General features: G+C 44.9%; 1 protein-coding gene and 1 long non-coding RNA gene across 3 annotated transcripts; one reads left to right on the forward strand and one right to left on the reverse strand.

Moving 5' to 3' along the window:
* Positions 1 to 996: 996 nt before the first annotated feature.
* On the reverse strand, positions 997 to 11,525 carry LOC310883899. Its single transcript, XR_014573921.1, has 4 exons — positions 11,385 to 11,525; positions 5,706 to 10,845; positions 5,161 to 5,305; positions 997 to 2,241 (listed from the first exon to the last, which is right to left on the reverse strand). It is a non-coding gene; the product is annotated as an uncharacterized lncRNA (long non-coding RNA).
* On the forward strand, positions 11,464 to 27,341 carry PRKAR1A (protein kinase cAMP-dependent type I regulatory subunit alpha). 2 transcript variants are annotated; one of them, XM_083804937.1, is made up of 12 exons: positions 11,464 to 11,601; positions 12,097 to 12,164; positions 13,556 to 13,734; positions 18,701 to 18,874; positions 19,496 to 19,587; positions 19,868 to 19,929; positions 20,465 to 20,511; positions 21,188 to 21,346; positions 22,047 to 22,107; positions 22,388 to 22,509; positions 23,080 to 23,161; positions 24,865 to 27,341. In XM_083804937.1, the coding sequence occupies exons 3-12, from the start codon at positions 13,558 to 13,560 to the stop codon at positions 25,035 to 25,037; spliced, it is 1,149 nt and encodes a 382-aa protein (XP_083661063.1). In that variant the 5' UTR covers positions 11,464 to 11,601; positions 12,097 to 12,164; positions 13,556 to 13,557; the 3' UTR covers positions 25,038 to 27,341. The 2 variants fall into 2 exon arrangements, with proteins under 2 accessions (XP_083661063.1, XP_083661064.1); XM_083804938.1 differs by lacking the exon at positions 11,464 to 11,601 and adding an exon at positions 11,931 to 11,955.
* The last annotated feature ends 649 nt before the right edge of the window (positions 27,342 to 27,990 follow it).

A 27,990-nucleotide genomic window follows, 5' to 3' on the forward strand; every position in this document is an offset into this window, starting at 1 on the left:
AGGTCAGGTTTGGTTGGTTTGGTTAGGTCAGGTTGGGTTAGGTCCGGTTGGGTTGGATTAGGTTCAGTTAGGTCAGGTTCAGGTGGGTTAGGTTGGGTTGGGTAAGGTTGGGTTAAGTTTGGTTAGGTCAGGTTTGGTTGGTTGGGTTAGGTCAGGTTAGGTGAGGTTGGGGTTGGGTTAGGTTCATTTAGCTTGTGTTGGGTTTGGTTCAGTTGGGTTAGGTCAGGTTGGGTTGGGTTGGGTTGGATTAGATTCGGTTTGGTTGGGTTCGGTTGGATCGGGTTAGGTTCAGTTGGTTTAGGTCAGGTTTGGTTTGGCTAGGTCAGGTTAGGTTGGTTTGGGTTGGGTTGGGTTGTGTTAGGCTGGGTTAGGTCAGGTCAGGTTAGGTGTCAGGCGGTGAGGCCCTGGCTCGAGCAGAAGCTGTGGGTGCCCCATCCCTGGAGGGGGCTTCGGGCAGCCTGGGCTGGTGGGGGGCTGTAAGGGCCCTTCCCACCCAAACCATTCTGTGATTAGACACTAGGGGTGAACAAACCCCGTCTTGGCAGCGCCGTGTGGTGCAGGAAGGGCAGCGGCAGCCAGCATCTGCCTGGGGACTTTGCATCAGGTACTGGAGACGTCTCCGGGACGCGGGGTGCAGGGGCACGCAGGAGCCACCATCGCTGGAGCTTCCCGGCTCCCAGCTGGGCAAAGCCGTGGCTGACCCGGTCTGCTGCGGGTGGCAACCTTGCTCATCACAGAGGCTCCAGAGGCCTCTTCCCTGCAGCATTTTTTCATGATAAATGAGACAAAGGAGGTACTGTGCTGGAGGGACAAGGTGCTGGAGCATGAAAGGGGTAAGTGATAGGAGGAAAACTTGTGATGATGCTCGGTCTCACTGACTGCAAAACAAGACAGGGAGGTTTTTTTTTCCCTCACATTGCAGCCTCCTTAGTTAAATGGGGCTTTGAAGAGTCTTTTAGTTCTTTACAGAATTTACAGCCTAAGCTTGCTGCATTTGTGCATGCAGAAAGCTTTATTCATGTGATTAATGCCACTGCTACCTTGTGGGGTCGGATCTACCAGCAAAAACACACAGAAAAGTGGAGCCGGTCTCTAAATGACAAACGTTCTAGAAGTCAGTACAATGACATTAACAGTGCACAGGAACGCAGGGGCAGAGCCTGCAAACCCCCTAATTAGATGAGTAATCCTCATGTGAGTGCTGAAGTCATTGGTCCTAGATCACTTGATGTGCACCGCAGGACTTTTGGAAAAAGACCCACATGCAATACCATCTAAATGAGGCAGATTCCGTGTGGACGCATCCATCTGCCCTGATTAATCCCCCTCTGCAGCATGTGGGCCTTCGAGTGTCCGTAACATTCCCCTTTCAGAATTCAAGACCTGCAACTGTGAAGATGATTGATTTCAGGAGGAAGTATGAAAACAGACAGCTTTGAAAGAGCGCTGGCTTGGAGCGAGGCTGGTAGCAGGCCGTCCCTGGGCCATAGAGCACAAGAACTGCCCTGCAAAGTCAGCAGGGGAGCCATTTAAAATTCATCATGTTTGGGGGGAAAACATCATCTGTTCATAGGAGCCTGGTGAGGAGCGCTAATAAAGCTACAAATGAAACAGAAAAGCTGTTTCTGAATGGCCTGAGACTGTCCCTGTGGATTCGGCATACTTTGGTTTTGAAATAGTGATGTCAAAGGGAAAGCAGGGTTGGGGAGCAGGAAAAAGTTTGTTGTTTTTTTTTTTTAAAAAGGGAGTCAGTGCCTTGTATTTCAAAAAAACAGTTTCTGAGCAACTGCCATGGTTGGATGTTTGCTGCTTGGGTAATCAGACAAAACTACCATGAGCTGGTTTTAAAATGAAGCCTAGATAAAGCAGAGCCACAGAAGCATCCGAGGCTTGGGCAACAATTATTTTTGTAGCTTGACTGATGCAACCAAGTTGGTCAATCTTTCTTTCGGCTAGCTGCCTACGAGGGCTATTTAATCAGCAGAGATGGGAGAAACAAACTGTTCTTGTCCTCTGCTGCAGTGCAAAAACCTCTGGTGGCCTTTGGAATGGGTGTTCTTGAGCCCAGCTGTGTCACAGCAGTGGTGGTGGCTGTAAGACCAGGACAAAAACGGAGCAAGCTGCTCCTCTGTGTGTCAGTGAAGTCGCCTCGCAGGAGCTCTTGGAGATCCCAGGAGCAGGGCTTGAGCTTTAGGCGTGAAATTGAAGCTGAGGTGCCATTTGAGGAAACTGCGGGTCTTCCTGGTAAAGAAATTAGGTGTCTCAAATGTAAAGAAATTGCTAATTTCTGGTTTTTGGGAATACAGCTTTGGAAGGAGGCAGTAGTTAGGGGCCAGGGGCTGAATTCCTTCTTGGGATCTGGTGATATGTCACATCTGGGGAAAGGGGTCTGGCAGGGACAGCAGGGTGTCATGCCAGACACCGGAAAGATAGCTCTTGCTCTGATGCGTGCATTTGCTGGGAAGAATACATCAGGAGCTGGCTTCCCTTTCCTGACCTTCCTTTTCCCGACCTTCCCTTTTTCCTTTTCCTGTGACTGCAGCGACTACGTCAGGTGCAGTAATTTTTGACAGGAGCAACCTCAGCTCGGTCATTAACACTAAACCCAGGCCAGAGCGTGGCCATCTAGTCGTGAATGTTTTTCAACGCAGGAAATGCTGTAGGACAGCTGTTGGTTTGCGTTCTCCACCCCGGGGTGCAGGTATTCAAGCCCTGAGGAGGAAGTGGGGTAAAGAAGCTGGGAAACCGGGTGCTGTGCCTCGGAGGCCCTCTCCCAGCCAGGGCATTCTGCATGTTGCTGTTGGACATGAGGAGGGTTAGGTGCCTTTTGATATCTTTTAGGCTTTCCCCTGGTTCAGCGTTGAAATTCCAGCCACGCTGCCCTTTATCAGATAAAAGCCTGCTTACTAACGATAAGTCAGGTATTTGCACGAAGTGTGCTACAGAAAAAAGGTCTTGGCAGGGGCTGAATGTGCTGAGTATCCTTCACTGGTATTCATGATAACCATGAGGGTCTAGAGCCTTCCAGGGAAAAAGCAGGCAGGAGGGAACAGGCAAAAAAAAAAAGATTTTCTACTGAGAGCAAGCACCTCTCATAGCAAGAAACCATCGTTGGTCTGTGAAAGGAGCGGGGAGAGATCACACACGCTCTTTTGCTTTGCCCTTGCTTATCACCCTTACCCACTGGTCTCATGATCGAGGCAGAGGAGGAAGAAGGGGTTGCAATGCCTTCTTTAGGGGTTTAATAGCATGAACTGTTGAGTACTAAACCACCAGCCCGGCTGCTCCGGGATCTGCAGGCAATAAATGCTGCCATCTGGTGCCCCGAGCCCAGATGCACACACCGTTCGTGCTGGGCAGGCATCGGTACACAGCAGTGCTCCTGTACAACCCTTGCTGAGTGGGGAGAACACACTTTGGTTACCTTCTGGAGCATCCAGTGCACTACCTGCACCTCTAGCAGCCTTCGGTATTGCAATAACCCTGACTTCAGAGAGAGCCGAGTAGTCCTGCTAATAATATTTTAGGTACAGGAATGTGGGAATTAATTTATACTTCACATTTTCCTGTTACTCACAGCTGGTTTTTTTTTTTTTTTTGTTCTCTTCTACTGTGGGAAAGTGTGAAGGAAGTGGAGGACTGGACTGTATATGTATAACACCAGTGGCTTTTCCAAATAGATCACTCCATTTAGCTGATGTTCACAATCTTCAATTGCTGCACATTGACGGCCGATAAAAACCGTTAAACCCTTTAGAAGTTCCCCTCCTCTGGTCAGGTTCTTTGTTATGATTATAAATCTTTAAATTTTATGTAATATGATCTTTAAGGATTCCTATTTTTTTTTGTCCCTCTACTGCATAGTCTATATTCCTACAGTGTATTTATGCATAAAACATATTGAATAACAGTGAGATGGGGTGATCTGTTTGTCTTTTTCTAAGACAGTCTCTCAAACGCTGTCTCTCCCAGCCCTAGGAACGCTTCATTTAGAAAGTGACATTTGAGAATATAGTATCAGAACAATGTGGAACTGCTCCTCATAGCGAGACCCTCAGGCCTAGCTCTCCTCCCTCATTAAAATGATGGGTTCTCATTCTCAAACAAATCTGAATCTGTTGCTGAGATGCGTTACACCGAGAGCTCCCCTAGTATATCAGACCTGCAGATAGATGGACGGGTGCTTGAGACGTTGCAGCCCAGCTGGTTTTGATGCAAGCGATGAAGCCGCAGTAACCCGAGTTCCTTCTGCTGGAGATGAACTCCCGGTCCTGTCACAGCTCCCACAGTCCAAACTGGTGCTGAGGCCAGCTGAACTAGAGCTGACCTACCGAGCCAGTTTTTGAATCTATGTGCAAGAACAGACATTGTTGGCTCCTGTGTCATGAAATTATATAAACCTTCTGGTGGTTTCAAGAGAAGGACTGGAAAGGTCTTGCTCATCGAGCCTTTACCCAAACATCACGCATCCTCTGACCTTCATCCATGTCATCGCCAGGATTTTGCTTGTGCTTAACCCCCTCCCGACACAAACTCATGGCCACTCTGAGTTTGGAAGAACCCTGATCATAAGATCTAGACCCTGTACCAAAGGGTCTTGTACCAAATGTAAAAAATCAGGGTGCAGAGAAACAACAAAACGATGGACAGAACGTATTTGTGACTGTTATCAAGCCGACTTGCTTGTCTGCAAATTGGGCTGGATGGATTCTTACCTGGTGTTTGGGGAGTGGGAAGGGGCCACACAGGAGACGTGTGCGCCATGTGCATAAAGTTTAATTGCACTTTGTTTAGTTACAGAAACCAGGAAAGATGCACTGAGTCCTTGAGAGTCACCCTCTGGCACTTACGTCAATCAGAGTGATAGAAGGACGAGAGCTGAGTCGTGTCTGACTCCACAGCCAGTCACCAAAGTTTTCTGGGAGCTTTGCTTCTGGTAGTTTTTCCTTTTCAGTTTTGGGTGCTGACCCTGAGCAAAACGCTGCCATTTACCACGCTGTCGTTTGTGAGCAGCCCTTGCAGAAGTGCTCGCCAAGGTCAAGGTCACTAGCTTGCAACCTAGTGCTGCACCTCCTCATAAGGTGGATTAACGCTCCTTATCTCGTCCTCACTCCGGAGAACATCCCATTTCCCTGGTTAGGATTAGGAGATCACACTTACCCTGGTAACAGATTATCTCACTGGAGGCTTTCACAAATTGGCTCGCTGCACTGCTCGTAGCAGAGGTACGGGCTGGGTCGCTCATCTTCGTGCACGCCAGGGTCTTTAAAGTCTTTGGAGCGTCTTCAGCTGAGAACCACAAGACCTGCACCACGGGGAGCAAAGGGGTTAGAACTGGAAAAGGGGGGGGAGAAACTTTTGCACAGCACTAATTGTAATTCCTCTGTAATTACCTAAAGATGAAAGAATGTTCTGACCTGAGAGATCAGAACGAGAACATTGTGAAAGGGACAGTGGGAGCGCACAGAGAGGCCCTGACGGAGGGGCGGGCAGGTTCCTGCACAGCCTGGTGTGACCAGAGCAGGGGGCACCTGCTGAGTGAGACCGGAGGGATAACACCTGGAGATGTAGGCTCACCTGGCCACGCTCCTGGCATGCCTGTCTGCCTCGTGATCTGGGCGGCTTTGTCCCCTTACGTGCTAGAGGAGACAAGGAGGGGCTTTGAGGAGAAATGGCACAAAACGTTGGTATAATAAATATATTACTGGAGCACGCAAACGTTGCATGAGCTTGGATTCGTCCTCAGTCCAGAAAGAGCTTTTATCCTCCCCCTGCTGCGGGAAGACGAGTGGAAGGGAGGCTGAGTGACTTCCACAAGAGGCTGGAAATCAGTGGCAGAGCAGGAAACTAGACGCACGTCTCTTGATCATCGTGCTGCTTCACATCCAAGGGGTACAGCTTAAGCGTGAAAAAGGCCAAACTGCGTTGCTGTGGCACGCAGCACATGCCAAGCAAGCCTTAGCTGACATTTCAAGGACCTATTGTTTTTAAAGTGGGTTCCTTCCATCTGCAAAAATGTTCCATTATCTTGTGGGGAGGGAGCAGTGTCTGAGGCGGAGGAGGGAGGCACAGACTTACATCACAAATCGCTCGTTTCTGTGGCCGGTTTGTTAGATGTCAGTCCAGACATTGTTTGGATGTCAGTCCAGACCACGAATGGTGGATCTGACCATGATGTGTTTACTTTGCCACCTGCTTTCAGAGACAAGCACATAAGCAAAGGACTGTTTTAAAGGTTTTTGTGTGTATTTAGCTTGCAGCAGAACTGTGTCACAGATGATGCTCTGAGAGGGAGCTCTCCCCAGACTGCTTTTATGTTAAAAGCGAGGGAACTGAGGATTCTTTTCAACGGAAGCATTTACATTCTATTGCAAAACAAACAGTGGTAGTACTTCACATGCCTTCTTGGAAAAGAAGTCAACAGTAGCTGCTCACTATCTCATTGCTCTTTCATTCGGTTTGCGTCAGAGACCTTACAAGTCAAGAACCACATTTGCAGCTGCTCGGGCAGTTCCCGAGCTGCTGAGGCTGCCCAGAGGTTGTATAAAGTTAACAATGCAAACGAAAGAAGATTTGCATAGAAATCGCAGGAGGCAGAAACCTGCTGCTCTCCCTTCCCATCTCCTCCCCTCTCTCTGGAGGACCGATCCCCACCGGGTCTTTTTTTGTGGTGTTTCAGTTGCTGCTTTTTCTTTCCCGGTTCTCTGCCCTGCATCTGTTTCCCACTGCGTTTATCCTTGTCCCCACTCGGAGCTGAGAGCCCTCGAAGTCCTTCAGATGTGTGCACAGACCCCTGGGCAGGGAGTTTCCATTAAATATCGTCAGGACTTGCCTTTACTGGTTAATCTAGGAAGGGTGCTTAGGGACTTCTTGCCCTGCCGCTGAGGTGCAGGTTAATTGCTAACCGAGATGCAATCCCATAAGTCAGGAGAAAGGGAGAACGTGGAGTTCAGGTTAAACGTGGTTGAACAGCAGGCAGAACACAATTATCAGCATTTAATCAGGGTATCACGGCTTTTCCCAAGTGTCCCTGAGCCCATTCTTAAACAAACACGGACAGGAGCTAGGTGACATAGCTCGGATAATCACGCCACCCCAGCTGCGTTGCCTTCCTCATGCTGCTGAGCTGTTTAGCATTGTCTCAGGAGGTAAAATGTTCCCAGCGTTGCCCCATGGGTGTTGGAAACCTTCCCGCTGGGAACCACGCCGAGCGTCTGAAGGGCTGTGTTGCAGCAGGCACGTCTCGCAGATGGAAGCGGGTTCCCTGGCTGGCCTATCTTTAGGATCTGGGCACTTCAGGGCATTTTTGCCTTGGCTCTTGGTTACTCTGCTTTGAGACTTACCAGGCGTTTTCTTCTTCAAAGTAACATATGGAAATGATTTGAGATCTGCTGCTCAAAGCAAACTGGTTCTGCAGTGGGGACCATTTCTCACAGCTCTCTGCCCCCGTTGATGTGTGGCAGGACCAAAGCTGGGATCCGTGCACCATCTTCCAGGGTCCGGGCAGGTTTTTAGCCCCCAGCACAGGTGATGACGGGGTTAGAGCAGGAAGCTCAGGTGGCATTTGTCAGATGGCACGGGTTGTGATCGTACCAGTTCCTTGCTCTGCATTATTCCTCCTTCATGTGGCAAAATGACAGATGTTGACACCGGGTTGATTCACACTGCCACTCATCCAGAAGCTCAGGCCACTGGCCAGCGTTGTGCATCGCTGTGTGCAAGCACCCTTCTTCTCTCCTTGCAGGCTGGTAAACTGAAGTGTCCCACCGAAAGCTGTCAAGTTCATACAGACAGACAACGCCAGAGCTTGGCGTGGAAACCAGGAGCCCTCAAACCGTCTCTTGTTAAACAGTATGAGATTTTTTTTTGTCTTTTGGCTCCAGATCTATGGATCTTTCTAGGAATCACACTGTATCGGCTCAGTGGGACACGGTGTGCAGCAAGAGACAGTTACTTGCTACGCTTGTTAAAGCTTAAACCAAATTACAAGAAGATATATCCAAAGTACACAGCGTGAACTCTACCTCTGGCGCTGCCAGGGTCCGCAGTGAGCTCACAGGTTTTTCGTCCTCTGGCTGTGATTGCTGCTGGATGTGAATTTGAGGCTGTTGGGACTGCCGTCAGTTTCTGCTGGTAGACGAAACCTTCCAGTATCACTAAAGCTCTTTAATTCCCCGTTCCCCCCAACCCCAAGGCAGCGCACAGCAGCGTGCATGTTGGGCTGTGCCTCTTTGGGTTCTGCTTGTACATTCAGGATGATTCATTGACATCATTTACATTTAACACGGCCAACGGGGGGGTGGGAGGCAAGGGGGAACAGACACAGGCTGCCTCAATCTGAGCGCTGTTCGATTCATTTGCTTTCAGTCCCAGGGGCTTGTTGAGACAGTGGCACCTCATGGGCAGATAATGATATTAAGTTGGGATGGTATCCTCAGTAGAAATCCCTGCTGTTATAACTACCGTGCGTCATTGCAGATACCCGCAGGCCTTCTTAATTCCACTGCCACTGAAGAACCTACCGGGAACCTTTTTTTCTTCCGCGCACACAGCAGGGGTAGACGATTTCTGTGCTTTTATTTCTCATTGTGGCTCATACAGCCTTCTCTTTCCTGACCTCCCCAGTCACTGCCCTGCTGGCAGAGCGCGATTGTTCATGGAGGTATTTCTTCTGGCCTAGTGATGGATTTTTATTTTTATTTTTTTCCTTTCAGATGGATCCAGTGACTCCTCAGCCACTTCAAGCTGTTCTTCGTGTCCCGTTAACACTGCTCCTTGTGCCCCACGCCATCGTCACTGGTCCATGTGCAGCCTTCTCTCCCAGCTGCCTTGGCCTGGACCTCCGTCCCCTTGGCTAACCTGCTGTGCCAGCCTGCTCTCGTCGGCCTCCTTGGTGAACGCCGCAACGCTTTATGCTTGTAGGATAATTCCGAGTCGGTCAGTATCTCTCTGGGATTTGTATGATTGCATGGTGGTAAACAGAGTACAAAGCCTTGATTTTTCCCTTCCCAGCGACCATTCTCAGCTTCTATTACTGTTGAACAGCACGTTGATAAATGGCACCATAAAAATTATAGTAATAAATTTAGTCTTTGTAAGAACTTCTGGGAAGCTTTGTTAAAAAGCAAACAAATCTTCCCTCGTGGGATATTTCAGATGCTTTTAACAGACAAATTTATTGGTCTTTTATGGGACCAGGAATATGTCTCCGACATGACTTAACGCAGAATGGAGGTGAGCGAAATGCCTAAGAATGATGAGATGGCATTATCACTCAGCTGGTGAAAAGAATCGTGATGATCTTGAAGAGGGCTGCTGGTTTTAATAATGAAAATAGTGCTGTTGAATCCCTCCTTGTGAAGCTGACGCAGAAGTGGCTAACGACATAAACCTAACACACAATACTGTATAAAAATGAGTGGACATACCGCTCCAGGTTCTCCAAGGTAACCAACTCCTCTTAACTTACAGGGACTTAAATACCTTTGGACATTCTGCGCCATGGATTCCCACACATCCACAGTGTCCGTCCTTTTAACTCCTGGCTCGCGAAGAAATAGCAACTGTTGTTTGAAACCAGTTCTAGGCTTGACATAACTACTGACTCCTGTGGGTGCTGACCAAGGATGAATTTGACCTGTGATACTTGCCTTTGCCAGTTTATTCCAGAATCAGCCTAGAAATATTATACTTCAGGCAGTGTTTCTTGGTTTAAAAATGACAGCAATCAGGCTGCTAAAATCCAGGAAGGCCTGTCTGCAGCTCTCTGCAAGTCCACGCTGCGGCACACGATGATTCACAGCCCCTGCCTGGGCCTGGGGAGTCACCTCTCCTTGCCCATTCTCAGACTCCGCTGGTATTTACCAGTGTAGGAAAATGAACGGCTCACCACTAAGAGCGTGTGATGGTTACCATCACTGAAATCACTGCCATGCTTAACCCATGATGCTTGCCATTGGGGTTGGAGCAAGGACTGACTTGTATACCTTTCTGAAAAGGACATTATAAAGTGGTGCTTGAGGACAGCTTCTGTTACAGGTTAGATGAAGCTGAAGCAGAAAATTGATTCTATGGAGTTCTTAATAAATGTAACCAGGAGGAGCTAGTATGGTTCTGTGAAAGCACAGTCCGCACCTTACCCCTCCTCATGGTGGCTCGCTGGCCCCGCTCCCTCTTAGGCTTGCGGGGGTATGTTCTGCTGGCAGGCCGGGCAGCTCTCCTCCTTGCTTCAGCAGCCACAGCCTCGGGCAACAGATTGCTTCATGAGAAACTCTAACGCATGAAATTGTTTGAAATGAAAGTTGTGGGAACAGTGCTGATGGTAATGCAAGTTATTTACTCAGGAATGTTTATTATTTAATTAGACAGTTAAGGCCAGAGTTTGACTGTAATTCAGACCAGACCAAATGAAATGGGGTTTTGTTTTCTTTTATTTTCTCTTACCTCTTTAACAGCGCAAGAATTAACGCATGAATATGTACAAACATATGCTTATGAGAAGCAGGATTTAGCTTTCAAAGATAAGTCATTGCTGACTCACAGTGAAGGAATTGTACATGGTTAACACGAGGAACCTCAGGTTGGCATCACAAAGGCTGCTTTTGAAAGCCAGCTCTGTTCCCTTTATTAAACTACCGCATCGCCATCTGAACTCTGGCTCCAGAGCTGAGGGAAGGATTGCATCAGGAGCATGCTGCACAACACTACGCTTGTTTTTCTCCATGAAGAGAATGTTGCGGAACAGGTCTTACGCATGGGGCTGAGCCTTGTTCCGGATGGGATCCCTTCCAAAACACCAGGACTCGTCCAAACAGGGAGGAGTGAGATGTGACAGTGACAGGCGGCCTGCAAAAAGTGAAGATAAAAAGGAAAAAGGAAAAAAAAAAATAAAGAAGTGTGTAGGGGAGACTGCACGGAACTTTTTTCAGTGTTCAGAAAAATCTGTTGGTTTTGTTACAGTGTTATCAGCTGAGAATGTAGTTTGTTATCTACTTATAATGTACTATACTCTGTGTGACCGATATTAAGGATTCCTTACAATTCACATTGAGATGGGCTTGATTTTTTTGTAAAACCTCATGCTTTTGGCTTAGCGTCAGAAACTCCTGCACCCTGGCTTCTGATTAACCCCTAACCCACAGAAGCCTTCAAAGACTGAAGGAGCGTGAACTCGGCGGCTGCTTGTGGTCTGTCACAAACGTCTCCTAGCCTCAAAACACGCACTAAATACCAGAAAACAAATTTTTCTATCACACAACCCCCCCTGCGAGGTAATGGCGGCCGGCTCTGCCCGCAGCCCTCCCTCAGCACCCCGCGGGCCCCACCAGGCGGCGCCCGCTCCCCTCAGCAGCCCATCCCGGGGCTCCCCTTAAAGGGGCACTCACCCCCTCCGCGAACCTTCCCGTACGCAAACCTCGCTGTTAGCCCGGCCCCTTTAAGGTTACCATGGCGACCGCGCTCGGGGCGAAGAGCGAGGCGCATTGACGTCACGGCGGGCGGCGGTTGGCCGGCGCGCTCCGTTTCCGTTGGGAGCCGTCGCTGAGGCCGAGGCCGGGCCGGGGCCGGGGGGCGCTGAGGGCCCGGCGGAGCCGCCCCGCGCAGGTGGGCGCCGGGGCCCGGCCCGGGGGGGGCTCGGCGGGAGCCGTGAGGGCATTACGAGGCCGGTGCGAGGCCTCGGGGCCCGGCCCTGCCGCCGGGAGCGGCCCCGGGCCGGCAGCGGAGCGGGGGGGAGCCCCTGCGCTGCGGGGCCGCGGGCGCTGGGGGGGGGCGGGGTGAGGGCTCGGGGTCGTTATTTACGTATTTATTCATCTATTTATCGTTATCTTAATGCCTTCGATGGCGCGGAGGTGCCTTAATTAGCGCCGAGCTTCGTTAAGTAGCGCGCGCGCGGCTTCGTTAAGCAGGGTCGGCCCTCGTGAATTGGCGCGGATCGTCGCTAATTAGCGCCGACCCCCGGTAATTAGGGCTGACCCGCGTTAATTAGCGCCGCCCTTCGCCCTTCACAGGCGCTGGAGCTGTGCGGGGCCCTCCTTAGCTGCTTCAGGGGCCTGTCAGCTCCCCGAAGGCTCTCTCCTGACTCCATTTTTTCCCTTTCAGAAGCAGATCCTGGGATCAACGTGTTCGTGTCGTGTGTTCCTGAGCCGCTGCAGCTGTCCCCGTAGCAGGTAACTGTCTTTATCTTTCATCAAAAATGCCTTGAGAAATGGCTTCCTAATTCTTCATCTAGTGCTTTATGAAAAAACGGCCTGAGGTGAATGTATTTTATAAATATACGTACATACAAATATATTAAAAATTGTAACTGGAAAGGAAAAAAAGCCACGCTGTTTAAGAATGCTTTCATGAAAGTGCTTCAGCTGACACCGTAATTTTAAAGTCACCTGAAAACCTGGTATCATAATGGGTAGGTCTAAAGGTGTGCTCCTGATAACTTACAGCTGAAGAAACGTTTTGGGGTTTGCAGTGAAATGTTTATGAAGTGTGGAGCAATTCAACCCGGAGAGCAGCTTTTTAGGAGGAACACTTCTAATTCCATAACTTTCATTAACGAACTGCCTTGGTGCTTGGTGAACTTGCTCTGATTTGACCTTACCGTGTTCCACGTTTCACTTCCTAATGCCTCTAATGCTTGCCTCTCAGATTCCTAGCTTCCACCCGCCTATCTCCTGAGCGTAATCCCCTTGACCCCGTGTCCTGCTTTCAGCTGGGACAGAGTTAATCTTCTTCATAGTAGCAGCTACGGTGCTGTGTTTTGGAATTAGGAGGAAAGTGATGGTGATAACATGCGGCCGCTTTAGCTGGGCAGTGCTTCTACGAAGCCAAGGGTGTTTCAGCTTCCTGTGCTGCCCTGCCAGCCAGGAGGCTGGGGGTTGCAGGATGAGCTGGGAGGGGACGCAGCCAGGACAGCTGGCCCAGACTGTCCGGATGTCCCGGGCCTCGTGGCGTCATGCTCAGGGATAAAACGGGGACAGTTGGCCGGGGGCTGCTGCTCGGGGACAGGCTGGGCACCGGTCAGCTGCTGGTGAGCAGTTGCCTTGTGCATCACTTGTTTTATTTGTTCTTATTTTCTCTTTGGTTCTCTCCCCTGTCCCAGTGGAGGGGTGGAGAGTGAGTGAAGGGCTCTGTGGTGCTTAGCTGGCTGCTGGGTTAAACCACCCCACACAGGCCACGCAACGCTGCCTCTAAGTGAGCCTCCAATCCTGCAAAATCTTAGATTTAATCAGCAGAAAGTTAAGATGGAAACCTTTCCTGACTAAGTGCTCAGAGGGCTTGGGTTGTTGAAGCTTTTCCAGCTCAAGCAAATGTTCTTCCTCTTCTGCCTGTGTCTACAGAGCATCCAGATTATTTTTATTTCTTCCCAGGTGCTAAATAAGTTCATAACTTTTTCTCTCACAGTTTAACTTCGTCATACAGATAAAGGTGGCTTTATACTCTGATATCAGGAAGATGATAATGCAGCATCATTTTCTTTCAGGCAGCACAACATGCCTGACTACTGGGCAGCAGCATCCTTGCTTCCACTAATTATTTAACCTTCTCTTTCTCTTACTTTCAGCAATGGCAGCTTCTAGCAGCAGCAGCAGTGAAGAGGAGCGTAGCCTTCGGGAATGTGAACTTTACGTCCAAAAACACAACATCCAGCAACTCCTAAAGGATTGCATTGTGCAGTTATGCACCGTGAGACCTGAACGGCCCATGGGATTCCTCAGGGAATACTTTGAAAGATTGGAGAAGGTAAAAATAAGTGCGGTGAGAGAAGGAACAACCTAAACTTACGCCATCTCAGTGTGATGTAGTGACTGAGGCTCAGATCTGGTGTGTGTTCCTGTTGGCTCTTTGGAACTTGAATTGATGCTTTTGGAGAACCAATTTTCTGTAGTGTTTTTTGTTAGCTGATCATGGTGTAAAAGCACCTGTCATAAAAAAGGACTTAGGGCAAGAAATAAACTGGCAAGGAGACTTACCTACTTTGGATGCAGATGTAACCCCAATCTAGTATTTACTGACAAGCTATAGGACGCGAGTTGCTGTCTATGGTCAGATATCCGTGGTGTGTGACCCCTGTCAAGGCTGGCAACAATCACTGGTTTCTTACATCAAGACAAATTGTTTACATTGATTCAGGTACAGCACAGAAGTAGTAGGCCAGTTGTAGTTACCCAAGCCTAGCTGAAATCAAATGGAAGTATTTGGTTTCCAAATTTGTAGGAGAGCAAGCCTGTTTCTGCCTTCTGCTGGGAGTTCAGTGTTACTGTCATAGCTTTGTTGGTCCTCTTGTTTTTCCTCAAGGTCTCTTTGGTGTTTTTGTTGTTGGAAGCATTCTGTGATCTTGGGAACGGAAAGCCTTCTGTCCGTTCGGTGCTCCTATCTGAAACAACTTAACGTTCATTGTATGTATCGTTATCTAGCAGATAGGAGACAAAGCTGCTATGAAAATGTGAGGTTTTTAAGGGCTCCTGCAGAGGAAAGGCTGGCCATAACCAGTGTGTTCAGGATATGGCATCAGTAAATAATGTAGCTGTGACCTTATGCAGCAGTCATTTGCAGGTGCTGCTCTACCTACTTGTCTTATGCGGGAGCTGTATCTTTGTCTTATTTTTTTATTCTAGGTAGTTATTACTAATTGCTGAAGTAAAGAAGGAAGATTAGCGCTAGAGATCATAAGTATGTGTAGTGGAAGGAGTCTTCTAATGGAAGTGTTCGTGGCAGATAGTAGAAAATGACTAAATCCTGCAGACTCACCTCCTGTAGCTCGCAGTGTGTTTGAGGAACATTTTTGCTTGTTAAATGGACAAGAACTCTGTAATATGTCTGACTTTTTTTTTTGTGGTAACATCTTGTGTACATTCTCTTTCAAAATCCCGGTAGCAATCAGGTTCTTAAAAATCCTTTGTCCCCACCTGTTACCGTATATTCCACCGTATATTCTTGGGTTTGAGCATGGATAGATTCTAAAGCTTTTTGTATCAATGTTTAAGGTAATATAAAAAATTCTCACTTTAAAAAATATCACAGTAAACTGACTGACTGCACTTAGAATAAGCTGTGAACCAATCCATGTGTAGGGATATAAAAAGAGGAATATTTAGGTTCTTTTCTATAGCAGACTGATGTTCGACATACAATATTTAGTTTTAAAGGGAACTTAATTTGCCTTTACGTTCAGGGCTAGGCTTGTCGTCCTGGTAGTCATGTGTATTTTGGAGTTGAATAACTCTTGACGTTTTTGTTCTGGTGCAAATAGCCTGTCTGTGTACTCTGTCAGCCTACAAGGAAGCTGAAAGTAAAACTGGTTAGGTAATGTTTATTCCCCTCAAATTACTCTTACAATTTTGTTCGGTGTTCTATTATGAGTAGTGTTGGCATGGGTTGTACATGCCAACTAGTACAGCTGTAGTATGGTGAAACCAGAGTCTTTTTCTTCTGAATTTAAAAATTGCTACAGTTTTCTTGACGTAATTTCACCATTCAGTCTAATGGATCGGTCTTAGTTTGACCAGGTAATGTTGGACCTCAATAGCTATCAGGTAACAGAGCAGTGAACGTCCTGCGCTACGTTAACAAGCTCCTCTGACACCCCTGTCTGGAAAGCACCAGTGCTAAGTACTGTTATTAACCAGCTCTAACCTGCTACGTAGTTCTGGCTGAGCAAAAATGTGTGAAACAATCTATTTTACTTCCCACCAGTAACGTCCGTTACGTCTTTAGTAAAGCAGAGCAACTTTTCAATATCCCTTTTTAAATCTGCTAATCTGTTGCACTGAACGAAACCGAGGCTGAGGTGCAGCGTGATTAAGTTTTCATTAAGGCTGACTTTTGAGTGAACCTAATTCAAACCCGAAGCTGGGTTGCTATTTTCTCCCTAGTTATCCTGACAAGTCATCTCTTCGCAGCATGCGCACGGAACTGATTCATTGACGTGTTAGTAAAATACATAGAAGACGTTTAAACACGCTTTTGAGTTTATGTTCTACAACATTAAAATTACCGCCTCTGAAGCGGTTATAGCTACGATAGGAATTTGCATGTCCTCGTCGGTTATGAAAGCTTTCCCATGAATTTGATTACTGCACGGAGATGAAATGGCACACAATCAATTTGTGGGGCGCTAAGGCTTCTGCTGCTGTTGCTGTGCGAACAAGTCTGATAACAGCAGCGCGTGCTAAAAGCTACCCAGTGCTGGGCGTGCTGCGTCATCTGGTTTGAGCTGTGGAAACGTAGCAGAGATTGTTGCTGTCCGATGGACCTGTTGGGTGTACGTTGGACTTCACAGAAAACTGAGGTTATAAAGCTAGTGATCGATGTCTGAGCACTGTACCTGCTCCTCATCACCCCCCTGCGTCCACAAACTCATACCTAAATGTATAGCAGAAATTTTAATGCTGCACCTTTTAGCTTCTGAGTTTTTTCAAATATGTGGAGAGATGGTATGAATTAAGTACAAATTAACCAGACGAAATCGACTATTTCTGGAGCAATGACAGTTACCAGATACCAGGGTACACGGTGCAGAACTTAGTTCTGAAATCATGGTCGTCTTCAGTAGCTGATGGAATTCAAATGTGACTATGTGGGGCTCATTACTTTAATATTTCTTACTTGCAACTAATAATTTAAATGGGTTTAATAATAACTATTTCTTATCTGTCAGGAAAAATAAAGTTTACAGTTAGTGGTCATTGACAATAAAAACTTTGTCTGGTCTGCTCTGTCAGCTGAAAGCTCGATATTTGGATGCAATATGCAGGCTAACTTTGGTACTAAAACTCTTTAAAATCCCAGTGATGGTTGTACTAATCAGTACAGAACAAAATTAATACCTTCCTCCAGTGAGCATTTTAGTTCTAGGAGTTTCTAAACTTGAACAAACACGTTTTCTCATACAAATGAGACTGGTTGTATTCTAGGGTACCAGAGGATAACAGCTGTCGCTCCTTTCTGTCAGGGCCTAGTGATTTATCTCTGATCCGGTGGCGTAATACGTGTGGTTTAGTGTCAGGAATGATACAAGGTGTATTTTAGAAACATGAATGCATGGAAAGCTGCTGTTAGGAAAGCAGTGAGCTTCTAGTGTGCCCCTACGTGGCACAGAGTTGTTCCTGCGATGCATAATGCAAACGTGGGGTGATTTGTTTTGTGGGGGTCACCTTCCTCTTGATACGTGTTTAAATAGACCATCTAGAATAGCTGATATACTTAAATATTTTGTCTTCCCCGCCTGTAACCTTTCTATGTCCATGTCCTACCTTAACAGACTTAATATGATGTTAAAGCTCAGCTCAGGCAGAGTTCCCAGTTGTGCTTTTTCTCCCGGTGCAGTTCCTCAAGCAGGCCGTGGTGCTGGCGAGCCTCTTGTTGTGATGCACGGCTCCCTGGCTCGATGCTACTGAAGTGCTTCTGTCCCGGAGAGTTAGAGGATTTCAACGTTTGTGTGTTTTATGTGATGCTGGAAGAGATCCAGCAGCTGACGTTCACTCACTTTAAAAGTGCCAAGGCTTTAAATATGCCTTGCTCCCATCGGATTGAAATGTAGCACTATTTTAATGGACAAAGAGCAGGAAGTGAAGTGCCGTTTGACGGATCGGTGCTCTTTGGCTATCCGAGAGGTATAAAATGTAAACTCACTGTAATGCTTATCTGACGTCTCTTTCCTCAAAGTGGTGGTGTTATACATAGCTGCTGTGTACCTCCGGGGAGGAGTGTGGCAGCCAAGCTGCCCAACAGGGCTGGGGACAGCCTTATCAAGGACACCAGGACAAACCCAGCTCTTATGCGCCTCGAGTTCTCACAGAACAGATGACTCCTTGTTCTTTTAAGGCATATCCCAAAACTGTTTCCTTAAAGCAGGGAGAAAGTCATTTGAGCTGCTGTGACTCAAATGCTTTGGCTTTGAGGTTGGCTTTTTTTTTTTTTGAAGGCAGATCTTACGTACCAGAAGATTCACCTTACTAAAAGAATCGAGTCTTTGTGCGTCAAGTTAGCTAGGCTTCGTTTTACTGTAAGCGTGCTGCCTTTCTACAAGATTACTATGACACAGCACGAAAGGTAACTGAGGGAAGTAAGGAGAAAGTCTGTACAAAGTTGACAGATGTGCAATTTGAGGGGGGAAAAAAAATACTGTTTGGCCTTTAGCATCCTTCCTCCACCTCTTCTGTAAGCAGTGTTCATATTTCTTTCTCCTAAAATAAATGATGGTTACCAAGTGTCGAGTTGGTCCATGGCTCCACCTTGTTTCAGAAGGTTCTCGTGTAACGTGTATTTCTGAGGAGTCCTTCTGCCTTTCAAAGGAGAAAAAGGCTCAATACCTTGGAGCTGAGGGAAGGAGCTCCTGGGTTTGGGATATATTTACATCCCCCATATTTGGGAATATGTCTTTATCATTTGCAGATTTTTTTCATTGTCTGTTGAATATACTAGTGGAAAGTAGAATCAAATTTATACCTCTTAATAAATGACACTACTCGTTTAATAAATTAAAATAAACACCATTGTGACATGAATGTTATGAAAGCCATATCTTCTGCCTGCTTGAAAAAGGGCTTTGATCTTGCTTACTGTAATCTCCTTGCTTGCCTTAATGTGGAAGTAAGAGTACACAGGAAGCTCCCTTGCACTGGCAGACTAAATTGGAATGTGATATGTAACTGCTCTTTTGCTTTACTGGATTAGGTGACACAGATATCTCTTCCTTCCTGTTCAGGAGGAAACAAAGCAGTTGTTGAATCAACAGAAGTCTGGTTCACGCTCAGACTCGCGGGAGGATGAAATCTCTCCTCCTCCTCCTGTGAACCCTGTGGTTAAGGGTCGAAGACGACGTGGGGCCATCAGTGCAGAAGTCTATACAGAAGAGGATGCTGCGTCTTATGTTAGAAAGGTGCTCTAATTTCTTTTAAATGTTGCCAGGAATTGGAACTGCAATCTAAGAGTTTACCTAAGACCACTTTCTACCCAGTGTACGAAGTCACACTAAGCTCCTATGGTCTGTTAAAGTCATGTGATGGCTGTAAAAAGCAGACCTGTGGCTCTGTCACTGGAGGTTAGGATAAACTGGCATTCAGTTAAACCATTTATGTGGAACTTTGACCTGTTCCCTTTGAAGTAATGTGTGTGCACATACATTTATACATACTTCTAATATACACACCCAGTGCTTCCAGTTATCCAGCAGCTGCAGCAATATTAAGTTTAGCCTAGTGGCAGAGCAGATTTGCTGCTATTCATAGGGAAACAGGTTGAACAGACACTTGCACTCTTGCAGAAGAAACTACAATGTTAACATGGAGTGATGTCTTTTACAGTTCAAGATTTTATTTACCTTCTATATAAACTGGCTATGAATGTTGACTGTATGTATTTATTAGCTCTACAGTGCTTGAAAGAATCTGGAAAAACTTGGTCAGAGTTTTTTAGCAATTTAATTAATTTATTTATCTTGGGGAATACAAAATTTCTTCTTTAGGAATTTAAACAGTAACTTTTTCTGATTATGTCCTAGGTTATTCCAAAAGATTATAAGACTATGGCTGCATTGGCAAAAGCTATTGAGAAGAACGTGCTGTTTGCCCATCTTGATGACAACGAGAGGAGGTAGGAATAAATCTTTGTAGAAGTCTTAAAGTGTAGATTTCTGAAGAGCTAAATGTTTTGTGACATACAACGCTGCACAGTCTCTTTATAAGTCAGTGTAACAATACAGAGGTTACAGAGGAAGTAGTGGCTGGTCGGAGATGTATGAATGCGTGCACAGAATCACAGACTAGTTGGGGTGGAAGAGACGTTTTAAGATCAGCTAGTTCTAACCTGTCTTCCACTTAGATTAGGTTGCTGCACGTGCTGCAGTTGTCTAATTCTGGGATCCTTCTTTCAGTGACATCTTTGATGCAATGTTCCCCGTCACTTACATTGCCGGCGAGACTGTCATACAGCAAGGCAAGTGGCAACGCTTACATTGATAAATAAGATGGATGTGGTGAGCAGGCTGACCTGGTGATGGTGTTAGCATGTTTCTTTGGAAATAAAAACAGTCTGGCTGCAGTGAGTCTTGCTACATTACCTGGAGCACAGCTCATGCTGTAAAGTAAGGAGTGGAGCCATTGTGGGAATATGCATTTCCATTGCGTATGTTATTTATTGGGAAGATTGTGAATTGATGGCTCTGTAGAATACATTACGACAGTTTTTGGATCCAGTATGCCTTTCCAGTGTTCCTGGAAGTGCTGCTGATACACTGCATACCAGTAGATGTCCTCTTTCACAGAACTAAGAGGAGTGTGAAATCAGCAAAATGTGAAATTTCACCCTGCAAACTGTAAAAATTGGTCCCTGCCAACCTCATTACATTCTACACATCAAAGCTGGCAGAGGTGCCAATTTTGTAAAAACACGAATGCTTGCCTGGCTTTACTTTTTTAGTGTTTATTCAGTTTTTTCATCTTCATTCTTTTTTTTTGTTTTTCATCTTTAGGTGATGAAGGTGATAACTTCTATGTTGTTGATCAAGGAGAAATGGATGTAAGCATTACTGGTAGTTTATTAATGATGCGTTCATCCCTAGCAGAAGAGTAGTGTGGTATTTGTTGGCCTCTCTAACAGGTCCTTACTTAGACAGCTTTTCTCTTAAGAAGTTTTTATTGTAGAAGCTTATTTTGCTTTGGAGCTATTTTACTCCTTAGTGACAGCTCAGTCTGGCTGCGCAGACTGAGTGAGTTGTGTTGAGCTTCAAACAAAGGATTCAGATGCTAACAGAATACTAATATTTTGTAAGTGTAGGGTGAGGTCTAGTTAAGGTGTGGGACAGGCTTTAAGAATGACCAGCCTTTTTATTTTCCAGTCCAAACCATCCACAGCTTTCTGTGACAGCCTCTTCTAAGGCCTTTTGAGTTCTCTGCATTTCATAGAGACTCTAAGATTTTTATTTCCTACCCAAAGGTCTCTGGAGTTTACGTGTGTAGTCTGTGCACGTGATACAGAGAACAGTCCCTTTGGTAATGAAAAGTAAACTTCTGGCTGGCTGGGGGGTTGTCTCTAAAGTGCTGATGAAACCCCGGAATGGTCCCCTTTTACTGTACAGATGTGAGAATTTCCCTTCACTATGAAGGAAATGCAGGGTAGCGAAAGCTTCATGCTGTCTTCAGCTGGCTTGCAAGACGCCGTGGGCTTTGGCTTAGCACCATGCGCTGCCTTCCAGGTGTACGTGAACAACGAGTGGGCAACCAGTGTCGGTGAGGGTGGAAGCTTCGGAGAACTTGCCCTTATATATGGAACTCCTCGTGCCGCAACTGTCAAAGCGAAGACGAATGTGAAGTTGTGGGGCATTGACAGAGATAGCTACAGAAGGATCCTGATGGCAAGTATTTTTCTAGCTGACATGTGGCTCATGCAATTGGCTCAAGGAGCTGTGTGCTAACCTGGAGTTATGCTTTTCGTTTAACTGTTCGGTCAACTTCTGCTGGTCACTTGACTTTCTCTCTGCTTGCCTTTTGCTGGGGTTGTTTATTCAAAATCCTGCTATCTTGTGCAATCAGAAAGCTTATCGCTTCTCATGCCCATACGGGAACGGGGCAGGGGATAGCCTTGCATTAGGGAACGAAACAATTCCAGCCCTATCGATGCAGCGTAGTTCATTGGGCTGAAAATATAACGCCTGGTTAAATTGTCAGTTGTTTAGATTCTGCTCTGTATTCTGGCTTTCCTATTCTAGGTTTCCGTTTGGAAGTTGTGTGTGTGTGAATGGCAGTTGTAAATAACTTGAGCGGGTGCTGTGAACCTTTGTAAGGTTATACAATAATACATGTTAGCAATGTCAAGACCACAGTAAATAAGTGCTTTACAAAGGCTGCTGAACTCTCTGAAATATTACCGAAATAATGAAATTTGAAAACACCTAGTTTTGTGGGGCTTGGGGTGTGTGTGACAGGATGCACAATGCCTGGTTAAGCTGTATATTTTTACATTGAAGTTTAGCAGAAACCTCATATCAAACGAGATGTAGACAAAAAAAAAAAAAACAAATTTTTTGTTCGTTTTTTTTCTTTTTTCCCCTGTAGGGGAGCACTTTGAGAAAGAGAAAGATGTATGAGGAATTCCTTAGTAAAGTGTCTATACTGGGTAAGTAAGAAGATTTTGTTCTGAAGTGGAATAAATTGTCATATTGCAATTCAGGTGTTACCTAGTGTTATTATGATTACAGAGTATTGTGGTAATCCATGAACTAGACTGTAAAGCCTGTATTGTTTTTTTCTGCATTGTTCCAAAGTAATTCCAATTGAAATCTTTATCTGATGCACAAATGTAACTGTTTATAGGCTGTCTTCTCTGTAAGGACAGAGGAAAAAGTATAGCTTGTACCTCAAAAAGACAATTTATTAACGAGCTATTAACTCTATAGAATCTCTGGACAAGTGGGAGCGCCTAACTGTAGCTGATGCGTTAGAACCGGTACAGTTTGAGGATGGGCAAAAGATTGTGGTCCAGGGAGAGCCAGGAGATGAATTCTTCATCATCTTGGAGGTAAGCAAGGCTGAAAGTCGTCGTGTTTGCTAATATTTTTAACATTGCTTATTTTGCCCCTAAATAGACATTTGGAGAAAAATAAAATGCAGGAATGTACTTTTAGAGAATTCCTCATGAGATGCAATCTTGCTGGACATGCAGAAGCTTATATTTAGCTTGACTATTTTTACAAATGGTACTTCCAGGAAAAAAAAATCTGGCTTAAACCAGTTTGTCCTGTTTAGGAGAGAGGAGACCCATTCTGGATAGCTAGCAATATCTTGCTAGTGGTATCATTGCCTTCTCTTTTTGCTATTTTTACTGTAATATTCTTACTGATACAAGAAAAATGGGAGGAAATCAGTGCTGTGGGTAAGTAAACACCCAAGATGTTTTAAGCTTAAGGAAAAGGGAGGACCAGCTGTTCTTATGGAGCAGTCTGGTGAACTATGCATGAACTGTGAAGTGGTTTTTAAAGACTGAGATATCAGAAGAGTTATTTCTGTGAAGCAACTCATTCCTTCTGGAATTCAGTGTCTCAAGTGATATCAGAAATTCCAATTGCTTAATTGCTGTGATTTATTAAAGGGCACAGCTGCAGTGTTACAGCGTCGATCAGAAAATGAAGAATTTGTTGAAGTGGGCAGACTGGCACCTTCTGATTATTTCGGTGAGTTCTGTCGTGACACCTGTGATTACATAAACCACTGTCAGTTTTACCCGTGCTGTGTGGATGACAGTAATGGGATGGATTTGTTAATTGCTGTTTTTGGCTAATTTGTGCTTCAGTCAGTGTCAGGTGAGTATCAGTCACTTGGCATTCGAGTGTGCGTGCACCTTACAGAAAAGTAGCCGTGGGTTACTGCACAGACTGGTGGTCATCTGGTCCGAACTCCCTACTCCAAGCAGGGCTAACTCTGAAATTGCATCTTGTTGCTCAGGGCTCTGTCCAGTTGAGTTCCTTGTGTGTCCAGGGATGGAGATCCCACAGCCTCTCTGAGCAATCTCTTCCACTGTTTATCCAACCTCTATTTAATGTTTAAACACTCCCCTCTTTCAAAAGAAAAAAAAAACAAAACAAAACACAAACAAACCCAACCAACCAAAAAATATTTCTTCAGGTTTAAGGTATATCCTCTCATTGTTTTCTGAATTGTCCTCTTGCAAAAGCCTTCTGGCTGTCTTTTCAGTTTTCCAGCTCTGTAGATGATGTAATCAGCAAATACTCTGTTGCAAGGCCTGAAGTGGGATGAGCTCAGGAGTGCAGTAATAGTGCTGGCTCAGGCCAAAGGTCTGCTGAAAGATCTGCTTAGGGCTCAGTAACTAGTACCAGATGTTTGTTCTAAATTTGTCAAGTTTCAGTCTCTTCTAAGCTTTCCCCTGATGTATATCCCTGAGTTTCCTACTGCTACACTAAATATTACCATTGTGTTCAGGTGCTGCAGATCTGTCCCCAAGGATTTAACTCTCCTTTAGAACCTGCTTACTCTTTTGCAAGCTTGTGTTCTCGAGGCTAGTGAGTTTGGGGTTTTAATTGGGCGCAGAGGAGGAGTTTTTCACCTTTCTTTTGAACATCCCTTCTGATAATACAGGCAAATTTATTCTCTGAGGAACACTGAGTTCTTTCCTCAGTCCTGAATTTGAAGGTAACCAGTCTAACTGCTTAAAGACAAACCAACCTGAAAGTTGATGTGGGCTTTTTCATACTCGCTTCTCAGTTTGTTAGGCATAGCTGTTAACACCAAAGGGAACAATGGCATGAAGAAAGCTTAATTTCAAAACACATTAGTAGTTGTAACAGGTATTTGAAACAAAGCTTTTGTCATGTTTGTGCAGAGCTTATGAAATGGGAATCCCAGGCTTGGGATGCTCATTTTCTACCATTCAATGGCAAGGTCACGTTCTTGATTCTGGCTAGCTAAACGTCAAAAGCTTCTGTCTTGTGCATTAACACTGTTACTTCAATACCCCACGGTCTTGTCCTGCATGTCCGAGAAGTTTGGGTTGAACAGTAGCATACCTTACATATTAGAAAAATGAGTACTTGGTTAGGAAAATTACATAGTTAACTGAGGTGTGACCCTTTTTCAAATAGAAACTTCAAAGTTTTCTAGGTTGTCTTCAGAAACTTGAATGCAGACAGACTGGTAAATAAAAAAAACTTTAGTCTGTTCATAAAGGTTTCTTTTTTTTTTTACACGGGCTTCACACTTGCTTCTAATGTAACTACACAGATACTTGTTCTGATCAGTATTAAAACCTGAATTAACTTCGGTTCAATTCCTGCAGCAGTTTGAAATATGACAGGATAATTTCTTTGGTTCTTTGCACCTTGATTTTTTTAATGCTGTTCACACTTTCCTGTTGCTCTAGGTGAAATAGCTTTGTTGATGAACCGTCCCCGTGCTGCCACAGTTGTTGCTCGTGGCCTGTTGAAATGTGTAAAGCTCGATCGACCCCGATTTGAACGTGTCCTGGGTCCGTGCTCGGATATTCTCAAGCGAAACATCCAGCAGTACAACAGTTTTGTATCGCTGTCTGTCTGAAACCTTCCTCCCTATCAGAAACATGCTTCACAAATGCACACTGCTTTATTACCCTTGTGCAGAGCCACATTGCCACTGGCATTTGCAGCTTCCTGTCTGTTTAAAAAAAAAAAAAACAACAAAAATCAAAAGGTAAAATCGCTTTTCATGGCACTACTTTTAATTTAGAGCATATTAGTTCTGTGCTCTCTGTCCCATTAAATAAATAGAAAAAGTTCTATGGAGATGTTTGCTGTTACGGCTTCTTTCTGTGCAACTGCGTCCAACTTGGGCAAATGCAGCAAATGCAGCCTTGCTTTTCTGAAGAAGAGATCTCCAGGCACCATGCCAATTGCCACAGAGTAAGGAGGTAACTGGGAAGAGGGGGGTGGAAATCTAAAGGTGTTTCTCAAGCTGTTGGACAGACTTTAAGGCTGTGGTCATAATCTGCTGTATTTCTTTTCAAATGAGAACTGCCCTTGTAATTGAGCTTCTTGGGGCTTGGGGTTTTCTTTTTTAACTTTCTGGGTACTGTAATCCTGGGGTCAATTGTGAGGCATCAGCTGCTAAGAAAGCCACAGTTGGAATTTAACAGTATAATTGTTCCTGTGTCTGCTGGTTTAAGGTTGCTTAGTTATGTTTTTGTCAAGTGTAAATCAAAGCTTTCAAGATTAATAGTTCTGGTGAACTACTGCAGTTGTTACTTAATTTGCTGACTTGCCGCAACTGATTATTTCTCTTGTTCTCTCTTTGGTGATAGATTTGCCACTCGAAACTTCCTGTTCAAAGTGGCAAGAACCAAATATTACATGAAATGCCTAACTTTGGTCTCGAGTACATAGATCGATGTAAGAATGGTGCAGCTGTCTAGCTGATATTAATGTTCAAGTCCTAGATTGGTGCAGAAATTGGAAGCAAGCGTTTTATTTCCCCTGTGACTCTTGCTTGCTTTGTATTCCTCAGTTGACTTTTTTTTTTTAAATGATCATCAGTTCAGGTGACCCTTTGAAACCAGGGAAATTTTAACCTTTGAGTACTTATGGCCAGCATTAGTTGCAGGGGGCAAGATTGCTGGTCCATATAGATGCCATTGTACTTGGTGGAGAATGTGAGGCGGAAAAAGTGAATGTTTTAACTTTCCCGCAGCGCTCAGTTATTTTAAGTATGTTTGTTTTTAAATTCATAATTTTAAAAAGAATGATTATGAATCTAATTTAAATACAAAAGGTGCATTCTCTTCCTTGCTTATCCAATTTCCATGACACAGATTTCATACTTTTTTTTCCAAGTTCAGTATGTTGCGGAGTCTTAAATGTATTTCAGTATTTACCAGCTTTGTGTTACATTACTCTGTGCGCACCAATACTTCCCGAAAGTTTTTACTGAATTCCACGGTTCAATAATGGTAGGCAATTTTTAAAGTTTCCTTTAAACTGTAATTTATATAAAGTAGCGTAGGTTTGTATTTGGGAGTGACAGCAAGCAGTTTTGCATTTGTTGTGCGACTACTTTTAATGATGGAGCCCTCATTTTATTTCCTTTCCAAGATGATATGAATGCAAATTCAACAGACTTTCTCCCAGGCATGTCAAAAACAGTCGGTTAATTGATGCTAAATAATTCCGAGGGTATCATGCTTTTACAACAGGTTTCATGGTATTTCCAAACATGAAATTCCAAGAGTGGAATTTAAATGCTTGTGGTTTGAGTTCTCTGTTCAGAAGATATTGAGTAGATGATTTCTGCCAGAGCCCTTAAGGAGTAAGCAAATGCTACTTTTTTTTTTTGTTAAAACTGTTCCCTTCAGTTTTGACTCTATCCAGGTTTTTCCTTCATGTGTTCTTCACGTTACTTTAAAGCACCAAAAACTGTGTAAACTAGTTAGAGCTCCACAAAAAAAATGCACATTTTTTTATATAAGGCTTTCTAATCAAGTTTCACTACTGCATCTTTTTAGCTTGCTGTTTACTCCCTTTTGTAGTTTTACCTACAAGATTTTAAGATAAATCAGCTAAGTCTGAGTTAAATATTATTCACAGTTATAGCTTTACCTTTGTGTGCAATTTAAATATGTTTGAAACCACAATTGGCATAGTTTTGCCTTAGCTAACATTCAGGGCTTTAGAAGTAATTTTTTGCTAGTCCACCTTTAGCGAATATATGAAGTCTATTGCCCTAGAAAGCTATAGTCAACCAGAGGACCATTTTTGTATTGTTACCTGACTATATAAGTCTGATTTACTGTATGTGCTAATATATTATATTCCTTTTGTTATAGATTGTCCTAATGGCAGGTAAAGCAATAAAATGATTTAAATTCTTAAATGCAATCAGTCTCTTTATTTTTCCCTCCCATCCCTGTATTGTTTTCCTTCAGCCTTAGAGGATGCCTTAATAATGAGCTGGTGGAAACGAAGAAACTTAAGGGATTAGCTTTGTTAACTCTGGAGGATCGAGTTCAAAACCTAGCTTGTAGCACAACTGAACCATGCCCTCGAGCTCGTGGCGCTTGCTCTCCACGAGCCACCCTGTGCCTCTGACCCAGGAACTTCTGTGGAGTTCTGGCTTTGGGTGCGTGAGATCTGCTTTTGAAAGAAATACTGCTTAGAGGTACCGGCGGCTTGCTTGAGGGTCTCTCTTAAGTCACTTCTGCTGTTTTTGATCTCTCGTAAAGGCAGCTCGTTCCTGGCACAGCCGCTGTTACTGGAGCTCCTAAACTTCTGTAAGTTGTCTGCCCCCATCTCTGCATCATGCCCCCATCTCTGCATCATGCCCTTAGGGAAAGTTTTGAACATCTGAAAAGTAATCATTAATGAGGTCTAGTGTACAGACAGTGGAAAAAATATGGGGGGGGGGGGGGTCACTCTGTGATGAGGTAGGAAAAAGTTTGACAAGTGGAATCTGACCTAGAGCAGCTTAGTCTGGACATGTTTTGAATCTGGTTTTGAGAAATCTATCATAAATCTAAAATCAT

Source organism: Anser anser, assembly GCF_964211835.1.
Source record: "Anser anser genome assembly, chromosome: 19".
Lineage (NCBI taxonomy): Eukaryota > Metazoa > Chordata > Aves > Anseriformes > Anatidae > Anser > Anser anser.